The 14893-nt window shown below is 41.4% G+C and overlaps 2 protein-coding genes across 4 annotated transcripts in view; both read left to right on the forward strand.

The window, feature by feature from the left end:
• The first annotated feature begins 3541 nt into the window (after positions 1-3541).
• kbtbd8 (kelch repeat and BTB (POZ) domain containing 8) lies at positions 3542-14514 on the forward strand. Its single transcript, XM_062046947.1, has 5 exons — positions 3542-3639; positions 8098-8305; positions 8378-8684; positions 10567-11386; positions 11784-14514. The coding sequence occupies exons 1-5, from the start codon at positions 3624-3626 to the stop codon at positions 12245-12247; spliced, it is 1815 nt and encodes a 604-aa protein (XP_061902931.1). The 5' UTR covers positions 3542-3623; the 3' UTR covers positions 12248-14514.
• Positions 9462-14893, forward strand: part of LOC133650118 (monocarboxylate transporter 2-like) — a 76892-nt gene continuing 71460 nt past the window's right edge. For all 3 annotated transcript variants that reach the window (XM_062046966.1, XM_062046959.1, XM_062046986.1), the window contains exon 1: positions 9462-10067. In XM_062046966.1, the coding sequence (XP_061902950.1) occupies positions 9826-10067 (242 nt within the window). In that variant the 5' untranslated portion in view covers positions 9462-9825. The remainder of the gene's footprint in view (positions 10068-14893) is intronic.

Consider the following 14893-nt stretch of genomic DNA (forward strand, 5'->3'; position numbering starts at 1 on the left):
GGCTCAGTTCAAGTTGTTTTACTCTGTCCTCCACCCTGAGCCAGCCCACTTTGGAGAAGTGGGTAGGAGTGAGGTGTGATCTGGGGTGGAGGTCTAGAAGTAACCTGACTAGTTTGTTCGGGGATGTTTGGAGTCTAGATTTGAGGGTTTTGGAGGTGCTAGGGTACCAGGAGGTGCAAGCGTAATCAAAAAAGGGTTGAACGAGAGTTCCCGCTAGAATCTTCAAGGTGCTTTTGTTGACCAGAGAGGAGATTCTATAGAGAAATCTTGTTCATTGGTTGACCTTTTTGATTACCTTGGTTGCCATTTTATCACAGGAAAGATTAGCCTCTAGAATGGAACCTAGGTAGGTGACCTCATCTTTCCTGGTGATAACAATGTCACCCACTTTAATAGTGAAGTCACTGACTTTCTTAAGGTTGATTTGGGACCCAAATAGTCTGCTCTTGAATGGGATTGTGCTGAAAATCTTAATTTCCCCTCTGGGATTATTAAAGTATTTCTGATTCTGATTCCGATTTAAGAATCTGCCGTGGGGCCGTTCAAAAAATACCTCCACTAACCACGTTAAACCCAGATTCCGATCTAACAAAGCTCTTAACTCATTCTCTTTTTATGCCACATCAATATGGAATGCACTCCCAACAGGTGTAAAAGAAAGGGCATCTCTATCCTCCTTCAAAACCGCAATAAAAGTACACCTTCAGGCAACTTCAACCCTAAACTAACACCCTCCCCGGATTGTAAATAATCAAATGTAAATAATCAAATGTAGATACTTTTTCTTATGCTTTCTGATCCCTCTCTCTCTATGTCCACTACTTGCTGTACATATCCTACCAAGTCAGACCTACACTGTTTAAATGTCAATTTCTCTGTTCTCAATTGTTGATGACTGAAGTGACGATAACAACCAAACCTAACAAACCCAAACAAGCCACGTGAGCTCTGGAAAATTCTCAACAACCAGCTTCCTGGTTGCAGCCAGAAACTTAAAACAAGACTCACCAACATCAGCATCAAGGAGGGTGACTCCCTCATTACAGACAAAATGGAGGTAGCTAGCAGACTTAACATCTTTTTCACCAGCATAGCCGCAACTCTTGTCAACAAGCTGTCCCACCACTCTGGTCGCTTTGGTGTAGAACACATTAAAGCCTTCTACAGAAATCTAGCCGTATCCAACGATGATTTCAAATTAGAAATGGTCACAGCTGATGAGGTGTTTAAAAAATTGAGCGCGCTCCACCCTAACAAGGCCACCGGCCTTGATAATATTCCCTCCAGATTCCTCAGGGACTCTGCCTCCATCATTGCCCCGATCATCACGCACATAATAAACCTATCAATTACACAAGGCCAAGTACCAAACGATTTTAAGATTGCAAGAGTAACTCCCCTCTTTAAAAAAGGAAGCAAATTGGAACCTGGCAACTACTGACCTGTTTCTATTCTCAGTTCCATTTCGAAAGTAATGGAAAAAATAGTTTATGAACAGGTCGATAGTTACCTTGCCACTAATAAACTCATGTACGAATTCCAATACGGCTTCAGAACTAACCACTCCACTGACACATGCCTTCTCTATCTGACCGACCACATCAAACATGAGGTGGACGCGGGCAAATACTGCGGCATGGTCATGCTGGACCTTCAGAAGGCCTTTGACACCGTTAACCACGCTATACTGTTGGATAAGCTCAGAGCAATCGGATTTAACAAAAACTCATGGAGCTGGATGCAGTCTTACTTGGAGGGGAGGGAGCAGGTGGTAGAGGGGAACGGCACCGTGTCCTCCCCCCCTCTCGGTAAGCTGTGGAGTCCCCCAAGGCAGTATATTGGGACCTTTACTGTTCCTAATATACATAAACGACATGTCATCGGCATGCGACTGTGAATTGTTTTTGTTTGCGGATGACTCTGCCTTGCTGGTATCCGGCAAGGACAAGTCACAGGTGGAGAACATCCTCAGTGCTGAGCTCTGTAGAACTTGCACCTGGCTCGCTGACAACAAGCTATCCATACACTTGGGTAAAACAGAATCCATCCTGTTTGGGTCCCACATCAACCTCAAGAAAGTCAATTACTTCACCATAAAAGTGGGTGACATTGTTATCATTGTTCCATTCTAGAGGCTAACCTTTCCTGTGATAAAATGGCAACCAAGGTAATCAAAAGGTTAACCAACGAACAAGATTTCTCTACAGAATCTCCTCTCTGGTCAACAAAAGCACCTTGAGGATTCTGGCGGGAACTCTCGTTCAACCCTTTTTCGATTACGTATGCACCTCCTGGTACCCTAGCACCTCCAAAACCCTCAAATCTAAACTCCAAACATCTCAGAACAAGCTAGTCAGGTTACTGCTAGACCTCCACCCCAGATCCCACCTCACTCCTACCCACTTCTCTAAAGTGGGCTGGCTCAAGGTGGAGGACAGAGTTAAACAACTTGCACTGAGCCTAGTCTATAAAATCCGCTACACCTCCCTGATACCGAAGTACATGTCAAACTACTTCCTTAACGTAAATGACCGCCATAAACACAACACCAGGGGGAGCTCCACTAACCACGTTAAACCCAGATTCCGAACTAACAAAGGTCTTAACTCATTCTCTTTCTATGCCACATCAATGTGGAATGCGCTCCCAACAGGTATAAAAGAAAGGGCATCTCTATCCTCCTTCAAAACCGCAATAAAAGTTCACCTCCAGGCAGCTACAACCCTAAACTAACACCCTCCCCGGATTGCTAACAATCAAATGTAAACAATCAAATGCAGATACTTTTTCTTATGCCTTCTGATCTCTCTCTCTCTCTCTCTCTCTCTCTCTCTCTCTCTCTCTCTCTCTCTCTCTCTCTCTCTCTCTCTCTCTGTCTATGTCCACTACTTGATGTCCATATCCTACCCCCCCCCCCCAACACCCCTGATTGTAAATAATGTAAATAATTCATTGTGATTATCTTGTGTGATGACTGTATTATGATGATAGTATATATAATAGTATATATCTGTATCATGAATCAATTTAAGTGGACCCCGACTTAAACAAGTTGAAAAACTTATTCGGGTGTTTTTAGTGGTCAATTGTACGGAATATGTACTTCACTGTGCAACCTACTAATAAAAGTCTCAATCAATCAATCAATCAATCAATCAAACCCCCCCCCCCTCCACATCCCACACTCCGGATTGTAAATAATGTAAATAATTCAATGTATATACTCTAATGATTATCTTGTGTGATGACTGTATTATGATGATAGTATATATCTGTATTATGAATCAATTTAAGTGGACCCCGACTTAAACAAGTTGAAAAACGTATTCGGGTGTTACCATTTAGTGGTCAATTGTACGGAATATGTACTTCACTGTGCAATCTACTAATAAAAGTTTCAATCAATCAATGAATCAAAAACCTGCGGGCCGCACTTTGGACACCCCTGATGTAAGCGCATCAACGTGTATCATTTGTTCATTAGGCCATAAAGTTGTTGTCCTTTTTTAGAAAGAAGGCTTCTGATTGGCTGATGGACCGGTGCCCCGGCTTCTGATTGGCTCCTCCTTGTTTCCGGGGCTCCACTCTGCACGGTCTCCCCTGCCGAGACCAGACTGGAGAGAATGGCTGCCAGTGCAGGTTAGCAAAAATCTTCCTGTTTTTTTTGTGTGTGTTAACCCCAGACGTAAATAACACGGTCTAAGTTGTCAATTACGAGGTCGTGCGCTCGCCGACTACATTCTCCCAGGAGAATGTATCGAGACGCGACATGTCGTGGTCCTGTTACAGGAGGCCGAGCTTTAAAAAAAAAAGACTCCTCAAAAGTGCTTCGCGGCTAACGTTAGCCAAAGCTAACTTTCGGCCGGTTAGCTTCCAGCTGATTGTGTAAACACTTGTTAATGACAACACAGGTTTGGAAAGTTCTAGTCATCGTGTGTTATCGCTACAAAAGGCACACACATTATGCCACACGATGTCATGTTTAGACTCGATTAATATGTTTGGACTAGAAGAAGCCGGAAGTTTTTATCATCGGGTTTTTTATCTGGTAATGCTCGCTAAATATTAGCTTGCTGACGCTAAAAGTTGAGCGTCAATGTTTATCGGCTAACGTTAACCGAACAAAACTCACTGCTGTTGATTGAAATGAACATTGTAAGGGATGACAATATGTAATCGTTCAAAGGGGGGCAGTCATTTTAAAAAGTTAAATTCCAGCCTAGGTAGCCATCAATGCATGTATTGCTAGCGAGCTTGCTAACCATCTGCTGCTGAGTGTTTTGCAATCCCCCCTTTGCAAGTCTTTGTCCCGGCAAGACGCTAACGTTGCTCGACGCGAGAAAGTTTCGTTATCTCTAAAAACGTAAGGATTTAAGAGATGTCGTTTCAGTGTTTTGTTGCCCTTTTAGATTCCACCGACGTGCCCTAACACGTGTGGCAAGAAACATGTTTACATTTAAAAGGCTGTTGAGCTATAAAGTTCATAGTTGTCTTTCCAATGTAAAAGTGTAATATTGAGCAAATGGGTTTTGTTTTCAGTCCCAGTCAATACTGAAAGAAGTAGTGGCCAACATCTAGAACAATCCTTTCCACCAGTGTTTTTAATTTATAAACTTCCATTGGTCAACATAGCCACATTTACCTGAACAAAAGACACACTACCTGGCTTTAATTTTGGCCTATTAGGCCCATATCTTATAACAATCCACTGATTGAGTTTGACCGCCTGAAAAGTACTTCAAGACAATGGATGTTCTTCAGTCCTGCACAAACACACATTGTATAAATTACTCCTAAGAGCAGTGGTTCTCAAACTTTTTTGACCAAGTACCACCTCAAAAAACACTCAGCCATTAAAATACAGTAGCGTAGTTGGTCTAGCTGTTCATTAAAAACAAGACAGGGATTTTATTCAACAAGTATATACAATATATTTTGGCCACTCTTAACATTACACACAGTTTGAACAGTACCACTGTGTTTGAATACAGGAATATAAAACACTGTAACTGTGTTGGTGCTAGGAATTTTCAAAATGGCGTCCCAGGGACCCCATCAAGTCATAAAAATGGGGTCCAATTTTTGGGGTCCCGCCATTTTGTAAAAGTTTTGAAAACAAATGAAGAATGTATGCATTATCCTGTTATATCTCACATTCTTCAATGTGTTTTGGAAAAAGGTTGTCATAAACGTTACTTAATTCATCAAAAAAATAATACAAGACACAACATTTTTTAATGCATATGTAAATGTATTCAGTTATAAACATTCATTCACTTTCTTCTTTCAATGTTTATCAGCTAACGTAAACCGAACAAAACTCGCTGCTTTGATTTAAATGTAAGGGATGACAATATTCAATCGTGCAAAGGGGGGCAGTCATTTAAAAAAGTTAAATTCCTGCTTCGGTAGCCATCGATGAATGTATTGCTAGCGAGCTTGCTAACCATCTGCTGCTGAGTGTTTTTGCAATCCCCTCTTTGCAAGTCTTTGTCCCGGCAAGAAGCTAACGTTGCTCGACGCGAGAAAGTTTAGTTATCTCTAAAAACGTAAGGCTTTAAGAGGTATCGTTTCAGTGTTTTTGTTGCCCTTTTAGATTCCACCGACGTGTCCTAACAAGTGTGGCAAGAAACATGTTTACATTCAAAAGGCTGTTGAGCTATAAAGTTCATAGTTGTCTTTTCAATGTAAAAGTGTAATATTTAGCAAATGGGTTTCGTTTTCAGTCCCAGTCGATACTGAAAGAAGTAGTGGCCAACATCTGGAACAATCCTTTCCACCAGTGTTTTTAATTTATAAACTTGCATTGGTCAACATAGCCACATTTACCTGAACAAAAGACACACTACCTGGCTTTAATTTTGGCCTATTTGGCCCATATCTTATAACAATCCACTGATTGAGTTTGACCGCCTGAAACGTACTTTGAGACAATGGAGGTTCTTCAGTCCTGCATAAACACACATTGTATAAATGACTCCTAAGAGCAGTGGTTCTCAAACTTTTTTGACCAAGTACCACCTCAGAAAACACTTGGCCATTAAAATACAGTAGCGTAGTCAACAAATATATGCAGTATTTTTTGGCCACTCTAACATTACACACAGTTTGAACAGTACCACTCAATCAATCAATCAATGTTTATTTATATAGCCCTAAATCACAAGTGTCTCAAAGGGCTGTACAAGCCACAACGACATCCTCGGTGTCGAGTGGGTCTGACATAATATTGTGAAAGTCCAACACATCAGCGAGAGTCCAGTCCATGGTGGGGCCAGCGGGAACCATCCCGAGCGGAGACGGGTCAGCAGCGTAGAGATGTCCCCATCCGATGGACAGGCTAGCGGTCCACCCCGGAGCAGAGTAGAATAGAAAAGAAAAGAAACGGCAGATCAACTGGTCTAAAAAGGGAGTCTATTTAAAGGCTAGAGTATACAAATGAGTTTTAAGATGAGACTTAAATGCTTCTACTGAGGTAGCATCTCTAACTTTTACCGGGAGGGCATTCCATAGTATTGGAGCCCGAATAGAAAACGCTCTATAGCCCGCAGACTTTTTTGGGGCTCTGGGAATCACTAATAAGCCGGAGTTCTTTGAACGCAGATTTCTTGCCGGGACATATGGTACAATACAATCGGCAAGATAGGCTGGAGCTAAACCGTGTAGTATTTTATACGTAAGTAGTAAAACCTTAAAGTCGCATCTTAGGTGCACAGGAAGCCAGTGCAAGTGAGCCAGTATAGGCGTAATATGATCAAACTTTCTTGTTTTTGTCAAAAGTCTAGCAGCCGCATTTTGTACCATCTGTAATCTTTTAATGCTAGACATAGGGAGGCCCGAAAATAAAACGTTACAGTAATCGAGACGAGATGTAACGAACGCATGAATAATGATCTCAGCATCGCTTGTGGACAAAATGGAACGAATTTAAAACACTGAAACAGTGTTGGTGCTAGGAATTTTCAAAATGGCATACCAGGGACCCCATTAAGCCTTAAAAATGGGGTCCCACAGTAAATTTTTGGGGTCCCACTATTCTGTAACCGTTTTGAAAACTAATGATGAATGTATGCATTATCTTGTTATATTTCACATTCTATATTGTATTTTGGAAAAAGGTTGTCATAAACGTTACTTAATTCATCAAAAAAATTATACAAAATAAAACAATTTTTAATGCATATGTAAATGTATTCGGTTATAAACATTCATTCACTTTCTTCTTTCAATGTTTATCAGCTAACTTAAACCAAACCCCATCCACTGATTGAGTTTGACCGCCTGAAACGTACTTTGAGACAATGGAGGTTCTTCAATCCTGCACAAACACGTATTGTATAAATTACTCCTAAGAGCAGTGGTTTTCAAACTTTTTTGACCAAGTATCACCTCAGAAAACACTGGGCCATTAAAATACAGTAGCGTAGTTGGCCTAGCTATTCATTAAAAACAAGACAGTGGTTTTATTCAACAAGTATGTGCACTATTTTTTGGGCACGCTAACATTACACACAGTTTGAACAGTACCACTGTGTTTGAATACAGGAATATAAAACACTGCAACCGTGTTGGTGCTAGGAATTTTCAAAATGGCGTCCCAGGCACCCCATCAAGTCATAAAAATGGGGTCCCACAGTCAATTTTTGGGGTCCCACTTTTTTGTAATCGTTTTGAAAACAAATGATGCATGTATGCATTTTCCTGTTGCCGTCACAGACACCCACACACCACTGCTCTCATGTGCGCTCTATTGCAGCGATTGTGCTTAAATGTCCATGTATTTAAAGTTCCGGGCACTACATGCGGTGCATGTTGGATCAATCTTTATTACTTACACTCGTTAAACGATTAATCGAAGGAACAGCATGTAAATCGAAGCTTTTTCTAATCGATTTAATTGTTGCAGCTCTACTAACATTTTGCTTTTAAAATATAGTATTCAATTTTAAGCAAGTAAGCAGTGTGCTGACACATTACAAACCAATAATTAATTGTACTCATAGTGTGCTTGAAATTATATCAGTATTTTGTCATTTCTATTTACTTTTTGACCTTATGCTTTCTTTGCATCTCTTCTTTCTTTGTGTTGTTGTTCAGAGGTAGGGAAGCTGTTACAAGTTCAAAATGGGACACCTCCTAGCACCAACTACAACGGAGTAGATGCCGTTCACGCCTGTAATATACTTCAGCAGCTGAAATCCTTGTATGATGAAGCTCAGCTTACAGACATTGTCGTAGAAGTGGACCATGGCAAGACGTTCTCGTGCCACCGGAATGTCCTGGCAGCCATCAGCCCCTATTTTAGGTAAGAAATGCTTAGTGCTGGTAAAATGTCACCGTCATGGTTTAACAACGTGCGTCTCTTCAACCCACCAAGGTCCATGTTCACTAGTGGCCTTACAGAGAGCAGCCAGCGGAAGGTCAGAATCGTTGGGGTGGAATCGGAATCTATGCACCTCGTCTTAGACTATGCCTACACGTCCAGGGTCACGCTCTCTGAGTCCAATGTCCAAGCCCTCTTCACTGCAGCCAGCATCTTCCAGATTCCTGCCCTACAGGACCAGTGTGCCCAGTTTATGATTAGCAGGCTCGACCCCCAGAACTGTATAGGGGTCTTCATGTTTGCTGATGCCTATGGGCATCAGGAGCTGAAGGAACGCTCACAGGACTACATCCGTAAAAAGGTCAGTTTAACACGGCACAGCATGACTCATCGGTTGGGGAATTACACATTATACTAACTGCTAGTTTTTTATCGTATTATCTGCACCACATTTAAAAAACAAACAACTATTTTGTAATGTGCGGAGGACAGAGTGATTAACTTTTGATCATGATCTGTCTATGTAGAGGCCATTAAATGCTAAAATAGCTCAAAAGTTGTACATGATCGCCATGTAATTGTAACTTTTAAGGATTTCATCTCGAAATGACAAAAATAAACACACATGCCAGTGTTATAGTAGCTAGCCACGTTACGGTGCCTTCTCTCTGGAAAGTGCAGTACTATGCTCCATATGCTTTATCTGTGCTGTAGTTTTCTGTTTTCTTGCTGCATTCGAGCTCCTCTTCAATAAAATTAGTTTGCTTAACATGACAAACAGACACGGGCAAGAAAGTTTCACAGTAGAGCCTTTTCTTCATACAATGAAGATGTTTAACAAGTGTCATTTCTGCTGATGCAGTCAGTGAAATAAGTTTTTTGCAGTTTCCTGTGATATTATTTTGACATAGTCAATTACTACTGAGATTTACAGAGCCAAGTCAAAACAATAAAATTAAAACAAGACAGTGAAAACTAGAGGGCAGGAATTCCTAAACTGGAGTTGCATTATTTTAATAATAAATAGGTTATGATGTATTGTTAAATGCCTACTGAAACCCACTACTACCGACCACGCAGTCTGATAGTTTATATATCAATGATGAAATTTTAACACTGCAACACATGCCAATACGGCCGGGTTAACTTATAAAGTGCAATTTAAAATTTCCCGCGAAACTTCCGGTTGAAAACGTCTATGTATGATGACGTATGCGCGTGACGTCAATGGTTGAAACGGAAGTATTCGGACACCATTGTATCCAATACAAAAAGCTCTGTTTTCATCGCAAAATTCCAGTGCAAGACATATCTTTTTTCGCTCTGACCGTAACTTAGGTACAAGCTGGTACAATACATCGACGAAGCTCTTTAGCTACTGAGCTAACGTGATAGCATCGGGCTCATATGCAGATAGAAACAAAATAAATAAATCCCTGACTGGAAGGATAGACAGAAGATCAACAATACTATTAAACCATGGACATGTAAATACACGGTTAATGCTTTCCAGCCTGGCGAAGGATAACAATGCTGTTGCTAACGACGCCATTGAAGCTAACTTAGCAACCGGACCTCACAGAGCTATGCTAAAAACATTAGCTATCCACCTACGCCAGCCAGCCCTCATCTGCTCATCAACACCCGTGCTCACCTGCATTCCAGCGATCGACGGTGCGACGAAGGACTTCACCCGATCACAGATGCGGTCACAGATGCGGTCGGCGAGACGGAGGAAGTTAAGGTGAGTTCGGCGGCTAGTGCGTCTGCTATCCATCTCTGTCTTCCTGGTTATGTTGCTGTAGTCCGCCGCTAATACACCGATCCCACCTACAACTTTCTTCTTTGCAGTCTCTATTGTTCATTAAACAAATTGCAAAAGATTCACCAACGCAGATGTCCAGAATACTGTGGAATTTTGCGATGAAAACAGACGAAACGGAACGGAAATTTAAAATTGCACTTTTTAAGTTAACCCGGCCGTATTGGCATGTGTTACAATGTTAAGATTTCATCATTGATATATAAACTATCAGACTGCGTGGTCGGTAGTAATAGGTTTCAGTAGGCCTTTAACACTGTCAAAGTGTTCAGTTTTTGATAATTTCTCTCTATCCTTATAACACTTGCATCTTTTATTGCATGAACATGATCATAAATTCCCAACCTGTGAAAAAACAGTACATGATCAATGTTTGTGTCTAACTAAATTGAATTGTATTTTTTGGGGGGGGGCGTGATAGTTCCTGTGTGTTTCACAAGAGCAAGAGTTTCTTCAAATGACCAAGGAACAGCTGGTCAGCATTTTGAACAATGACGACCTCAACGTGGAGAAAGAAGAGCATGTCTATGAGAGCATAGTCCGCTGGCTGGAGCATGATCTGCCTGGCCGTGAGGCCCATCTTGCTGAGGTGTTTTCCCTCTGCATTCGTCTGCCTTTGCTCGATGACACTTTTCTCAGTCGGATACCTGCTCCGTTTGCTTGTGCCCTGTCCCTGTCTAAAGACCCTGTTGAGGCCAAAGCACGCCTCGCTGGCACCAACGGTTGCCCCCAGCGCCTGGGAATGACCGCTTCTGAGATGGTTATCTGCTTCGATGCTGCTCACAAACACTCAGGGAAGAAGCAGACTGTGCCTTGTCTAGACACGGCCACAGGGAGGGTGTTTAAACTGTGCAAACCACCCAACGATCTCAGAGAGGTTGGTATCCTGGTGTCTTTCGAAAATGACATCTACATCGCTGGGGGCTACCGACCAAGCAATAGCGAGGTGTCCATAGACCATCGGGCAGAGAGTGACTTCTGGCAATATGAACATGCGGGAAACCGATGGCTACCACATGCACCTTTATTGAGAGCAAGGATTGGCTGTCGACTGGTGCACTGCTGTGGGAAACTTTATGCACTGGGTGGCAGAGTGTATGAAGGAGATGGTCGAAACGCATTAAAGTCAGTAGAGTGCTATGATGCCAGGGACAACTGCTGGTCGGCAGTGAGTCCCATGCCAGTGGCCATGGAGTTTCACAGTGCTGTGGAGTACAGAGATCGAATCTATGTCCTCCAAGGTATGTTTATGCATCATAGTGTAAAATATTTTGTGTGTGCACACAATGCAACATTTGTTAGCTTCTATATTTTTCTCAAGCCTGGACTTGTTTTTAATAACACACTTCCAATGCAAGACAGTGGGGAAAAAGAACCCTGGAACTGTAATTTTACATTTCAATACCCTGCAGTCTGTGTTAGTTTAAAATAGAGTTAAGTTTTAGTCTTCAGAAGTTCCTTTTAGTGTAACTTTTGAATTGAGTTTCAAAGAATGTCATATGGTATATAATACATATTTTTGCCACAGGGCACGTTGTTCTTGATGCTATGGAAAGTAGAAATATTGACATCAACCTAACACTGTTACTTCAAAACATTTGCACAGTACAGCTCAATCTTGTCTCTTACTCTCCCCAGGTGAATATTTCTTCTGCTTTGACCCTCGCAAGGACTACTGGAGTCATCTTTCCCCGATGAGCGTCCCTCGGAGCCAGAGTCTGGTTGCCCTGTACAAGAACTGTATTTACTTCATCGGGGGCATCTGCAAGAATCACCAGCGCACCTTCACAGTGGAGGTCTACGACATTGAGAAGAACAGCTGGAGCCGTAAGAGAGATCTTCCCTTTGATCAAGCCACAAACCCGTACGTCAAGGCCATGCTGCTGCAAGGCAAACTACATCTGTTTGTACGGGCCACACAAGTCATGGTGGAGGAGCATGTGTTCCGCACCAGCCGCAAGAACTCCCTATACCAGTATGACGACGAGACAGACTTATGGACCAAAGTCTATGAGACACCTGACCGTCTCTGGGATTTGGGCCGCCATTTTGAATGTGTGGTGGCCAAGCTCTACCCACAGTGTCTACAAAGGGTGCTCTGAGGTAGCTTGGCTCGTTTTGTGAACCTAAACTGAGACAGAGGGAACGGTGTGGTCCTGCCCGCCTTGTGCCTGGTCTTACCTCGGGGTTTGCACCACAAAGACCATTATTTTGATAAGTCTTAAGCCGTTTAACCTTTTGGTTTAACAAGATCAAGACAGGGGTGCTTTTAAAGTTTGCAGTATTTTTTTTTCCAGACAGCACCAATTACCCACACTGATGCTTGCTCTAGAAAACCGTACAATGAATCATAAGTGCAATTATTCAACGTGCTTGCTAATTTTTGAGCCATGCTGTTCTATGTTGTTTTAGCTGCAAAGTTGATGTGCTCTCTCGAGAAATGGATGCTACATCTAAACAAAGTAAAATTCTATATATACTAAAACTATATATACGACAAACATAAATACTTATATAAACTATATATTGATACGGGTAAGATGAGTACCATAACTCATCGTTAGTTTGTTGGCTCTGAGGTTTGTGTAGATGCCCCTTCAAGTCAAATCTCTAAAGCTCCTTTCATAGGTGACTTTTATTTTGAACTGCAGTTGTAGTAATTTACAATATTGTTTCTGAAGCTTGTACGATATTTTAATGTCCAGCGCTCTTCCACAAACGTCCGTGTGTCAAACAATACACTATGTGGCTTCTGAGCTATTTTTACATTTGGTTTTGAGAATCCACTTGTGTAGGTGGCCCGTGCCACCCAATCCATGAGTTGGCGTCCATTTTGTGTCACATGCGAGGACAACATTTCACGTTTAATGTTCAAATACTCCCTCTCCACATTGGAGAAATGACAATAGTGAACTTTGTGTCAATACTAAGTGGGAAGTTCAGACCAACGACCAGGCTTACCTCAGAGACTTCAGCGATGTTCCATTAGGAAGAGAATAATAAGGACATTTCAGGCCATTTTGTGTTTGTGAAGCAACTGTGAACAGCTCAGTGGAGCATTGAGCTCTTTATAGGTTGCTTTCCGAAATGTAAATTCCAACAAGTTGGAAAAAGTTAAAACAGCCTTTCGCTTAAATGCCAAAAAAACGCATTTGAGGTCTTGTAAAAGCTGCTCTGGATGTCGGAAAATAATGATGTAGTAGCAATAACTCTTGGAACTGTGATTTAGGCTACATGTCTTCATATGATTTTAGTGTAAGTGTGTTTTGTGTGCTTCTGTCTGGTAGTGAAATCACTTTAGTTCCATTGGTGCATGGGTGCAGGCTTGAAGTGACGTGGAATTTAGTGCAGGTCACTCACAATGCCAATGTGCCTGTGGCTGCAAGTAGGGGCATCTGACTTGAAAAGTGTTCCCCTTGATGAACAATATCTGAAAAGTCTTAAACTCAGCATTGCACTGATTCACTCTCCACTTCAACAGTACTGGACTATAGACTTGCGAAGCACCCTTCATGAATCCATCTTACACGCAGAGGACTAACAGTTGGTGCTGCTTTCCTTTGTTTTTCGACAATCTTACACAGAAGAAGAAACGCCAACGCCAAGAGGCGTTTTCATTTTTTTTTTTTACGCAAGTTCCTGTGTCATCTTTGCACTACACACCCCCTTACACTTTTATCTCAAGAGTGACCCCCCCACCCTGAAAGAGGTTCCGTAATCTCATAACAATCATCCAAGGGAAGTAACCATTTGTGATGAATTTGATCACCGTAGAATTAGAACAAGATGAAGCTTCACCCACACAGCTACAGTCGGTGAACCAGGAACGGATAACTCAGGATTTCTACTGAAAAAACAGTACTGTATATTTTTTAATTTTTTTTGTTATGCGTAGTATACTGTACTATAGGTTTGCTGTACTTGCACAGTTTTTAAATTTCAGTTTCTTTTATAACTTGAAATCTCAGTGTGTTATTTGTGTTGTCTCTATTGTCCCCTCCCCCCCTTTCTTATGTTATTTTCTATTTAGTTCATGTAGATTTATCCTGAAGCTTACATGCACGAGTGATACATTTGGATTGTTTTCCCCCCATTTTAGTCTCACCTGATAAGCATTACAGATAAACTATATTCTGAACACCAGTCACGACTTACAGTAAAACAAGCTAGGGAAGTTTTGCGTGTGTTACGTCATGGTTCATCTCATTACCCGTGTGTGCGTTTGGGTGCTATTTCACCGTGTGTTCCTCGTGCTTTTCTCTTTTTTCCTCCACTTGTCTCTTTTGGGTAATGGTTTATAGTGGTGGTTGAGCTCAACTGTGAAAATTCACGTTGCACATAACTTGAAAATAAAACAATTAAAAGGCAAGAGATGTCCCTTTTTTGTACATGCTGTACATCGAAAAGTGCTGAAATTGTGTTATGATCTGTTTAGCTGAACGTTTCTAAAACTGTAGGCATGTAAGTAACTAAAACAAAAAACAGTATCATCTGACCCTGACATACATATTAATGGAGAAAGAATACAAATTGTCAGCCAATGTAAATATCTTGGGTTAATAATAGATTCAGAGCTTTCCTTTAAAGCCCATATTGGCATATAATGTAAAATAATCAAGTTTAATATTGCAAAATTTCGTGCAATTCGAAATGAAATGTCAACTGATGCTGCAAAACTGTATTTGTATATGATGATTTTCAGCCACTTCAAATATTGCCTTACTTAGGCTGGTCTGAGTTATAAAAAA

The sequence above is a fragment of the Entelurus aequoreus genome, linkage group LG01, assembly GCF_033978785.1.
Source record: "Entelurus aequoreus isolate RoL-2023_Sb linkage group LG01, RoL_Eaeq_v1.1, whole genome shotgun sequence".
Lineage (NCBI taxonomy): Eukaryota > Metazoa > Chordata > Actinopteri > Syngnathiformes > Syngnathidae > Entelurus > Entelurus aequoreus.

Bases quoted from the DNA above. Each gene is read 5' to 3' on its own strand.
- kbtbd8 (XM_062046947.1), top strand. The intron at 8,306-8,377 runs GTAAGAAATGCT...CAACCCACCAAG, and splicing joins GCCATCAGCCCCTATTTTAG to GTCCATGTTCACTAGTGGCC. The intron at 11,387-11,783 runs GTATGTTTATGC...TACTCTCCCCAG, and splicing joins TCGAATCTATGTCCTCCAAG to GTGAATATTTCTTCTGCTTT.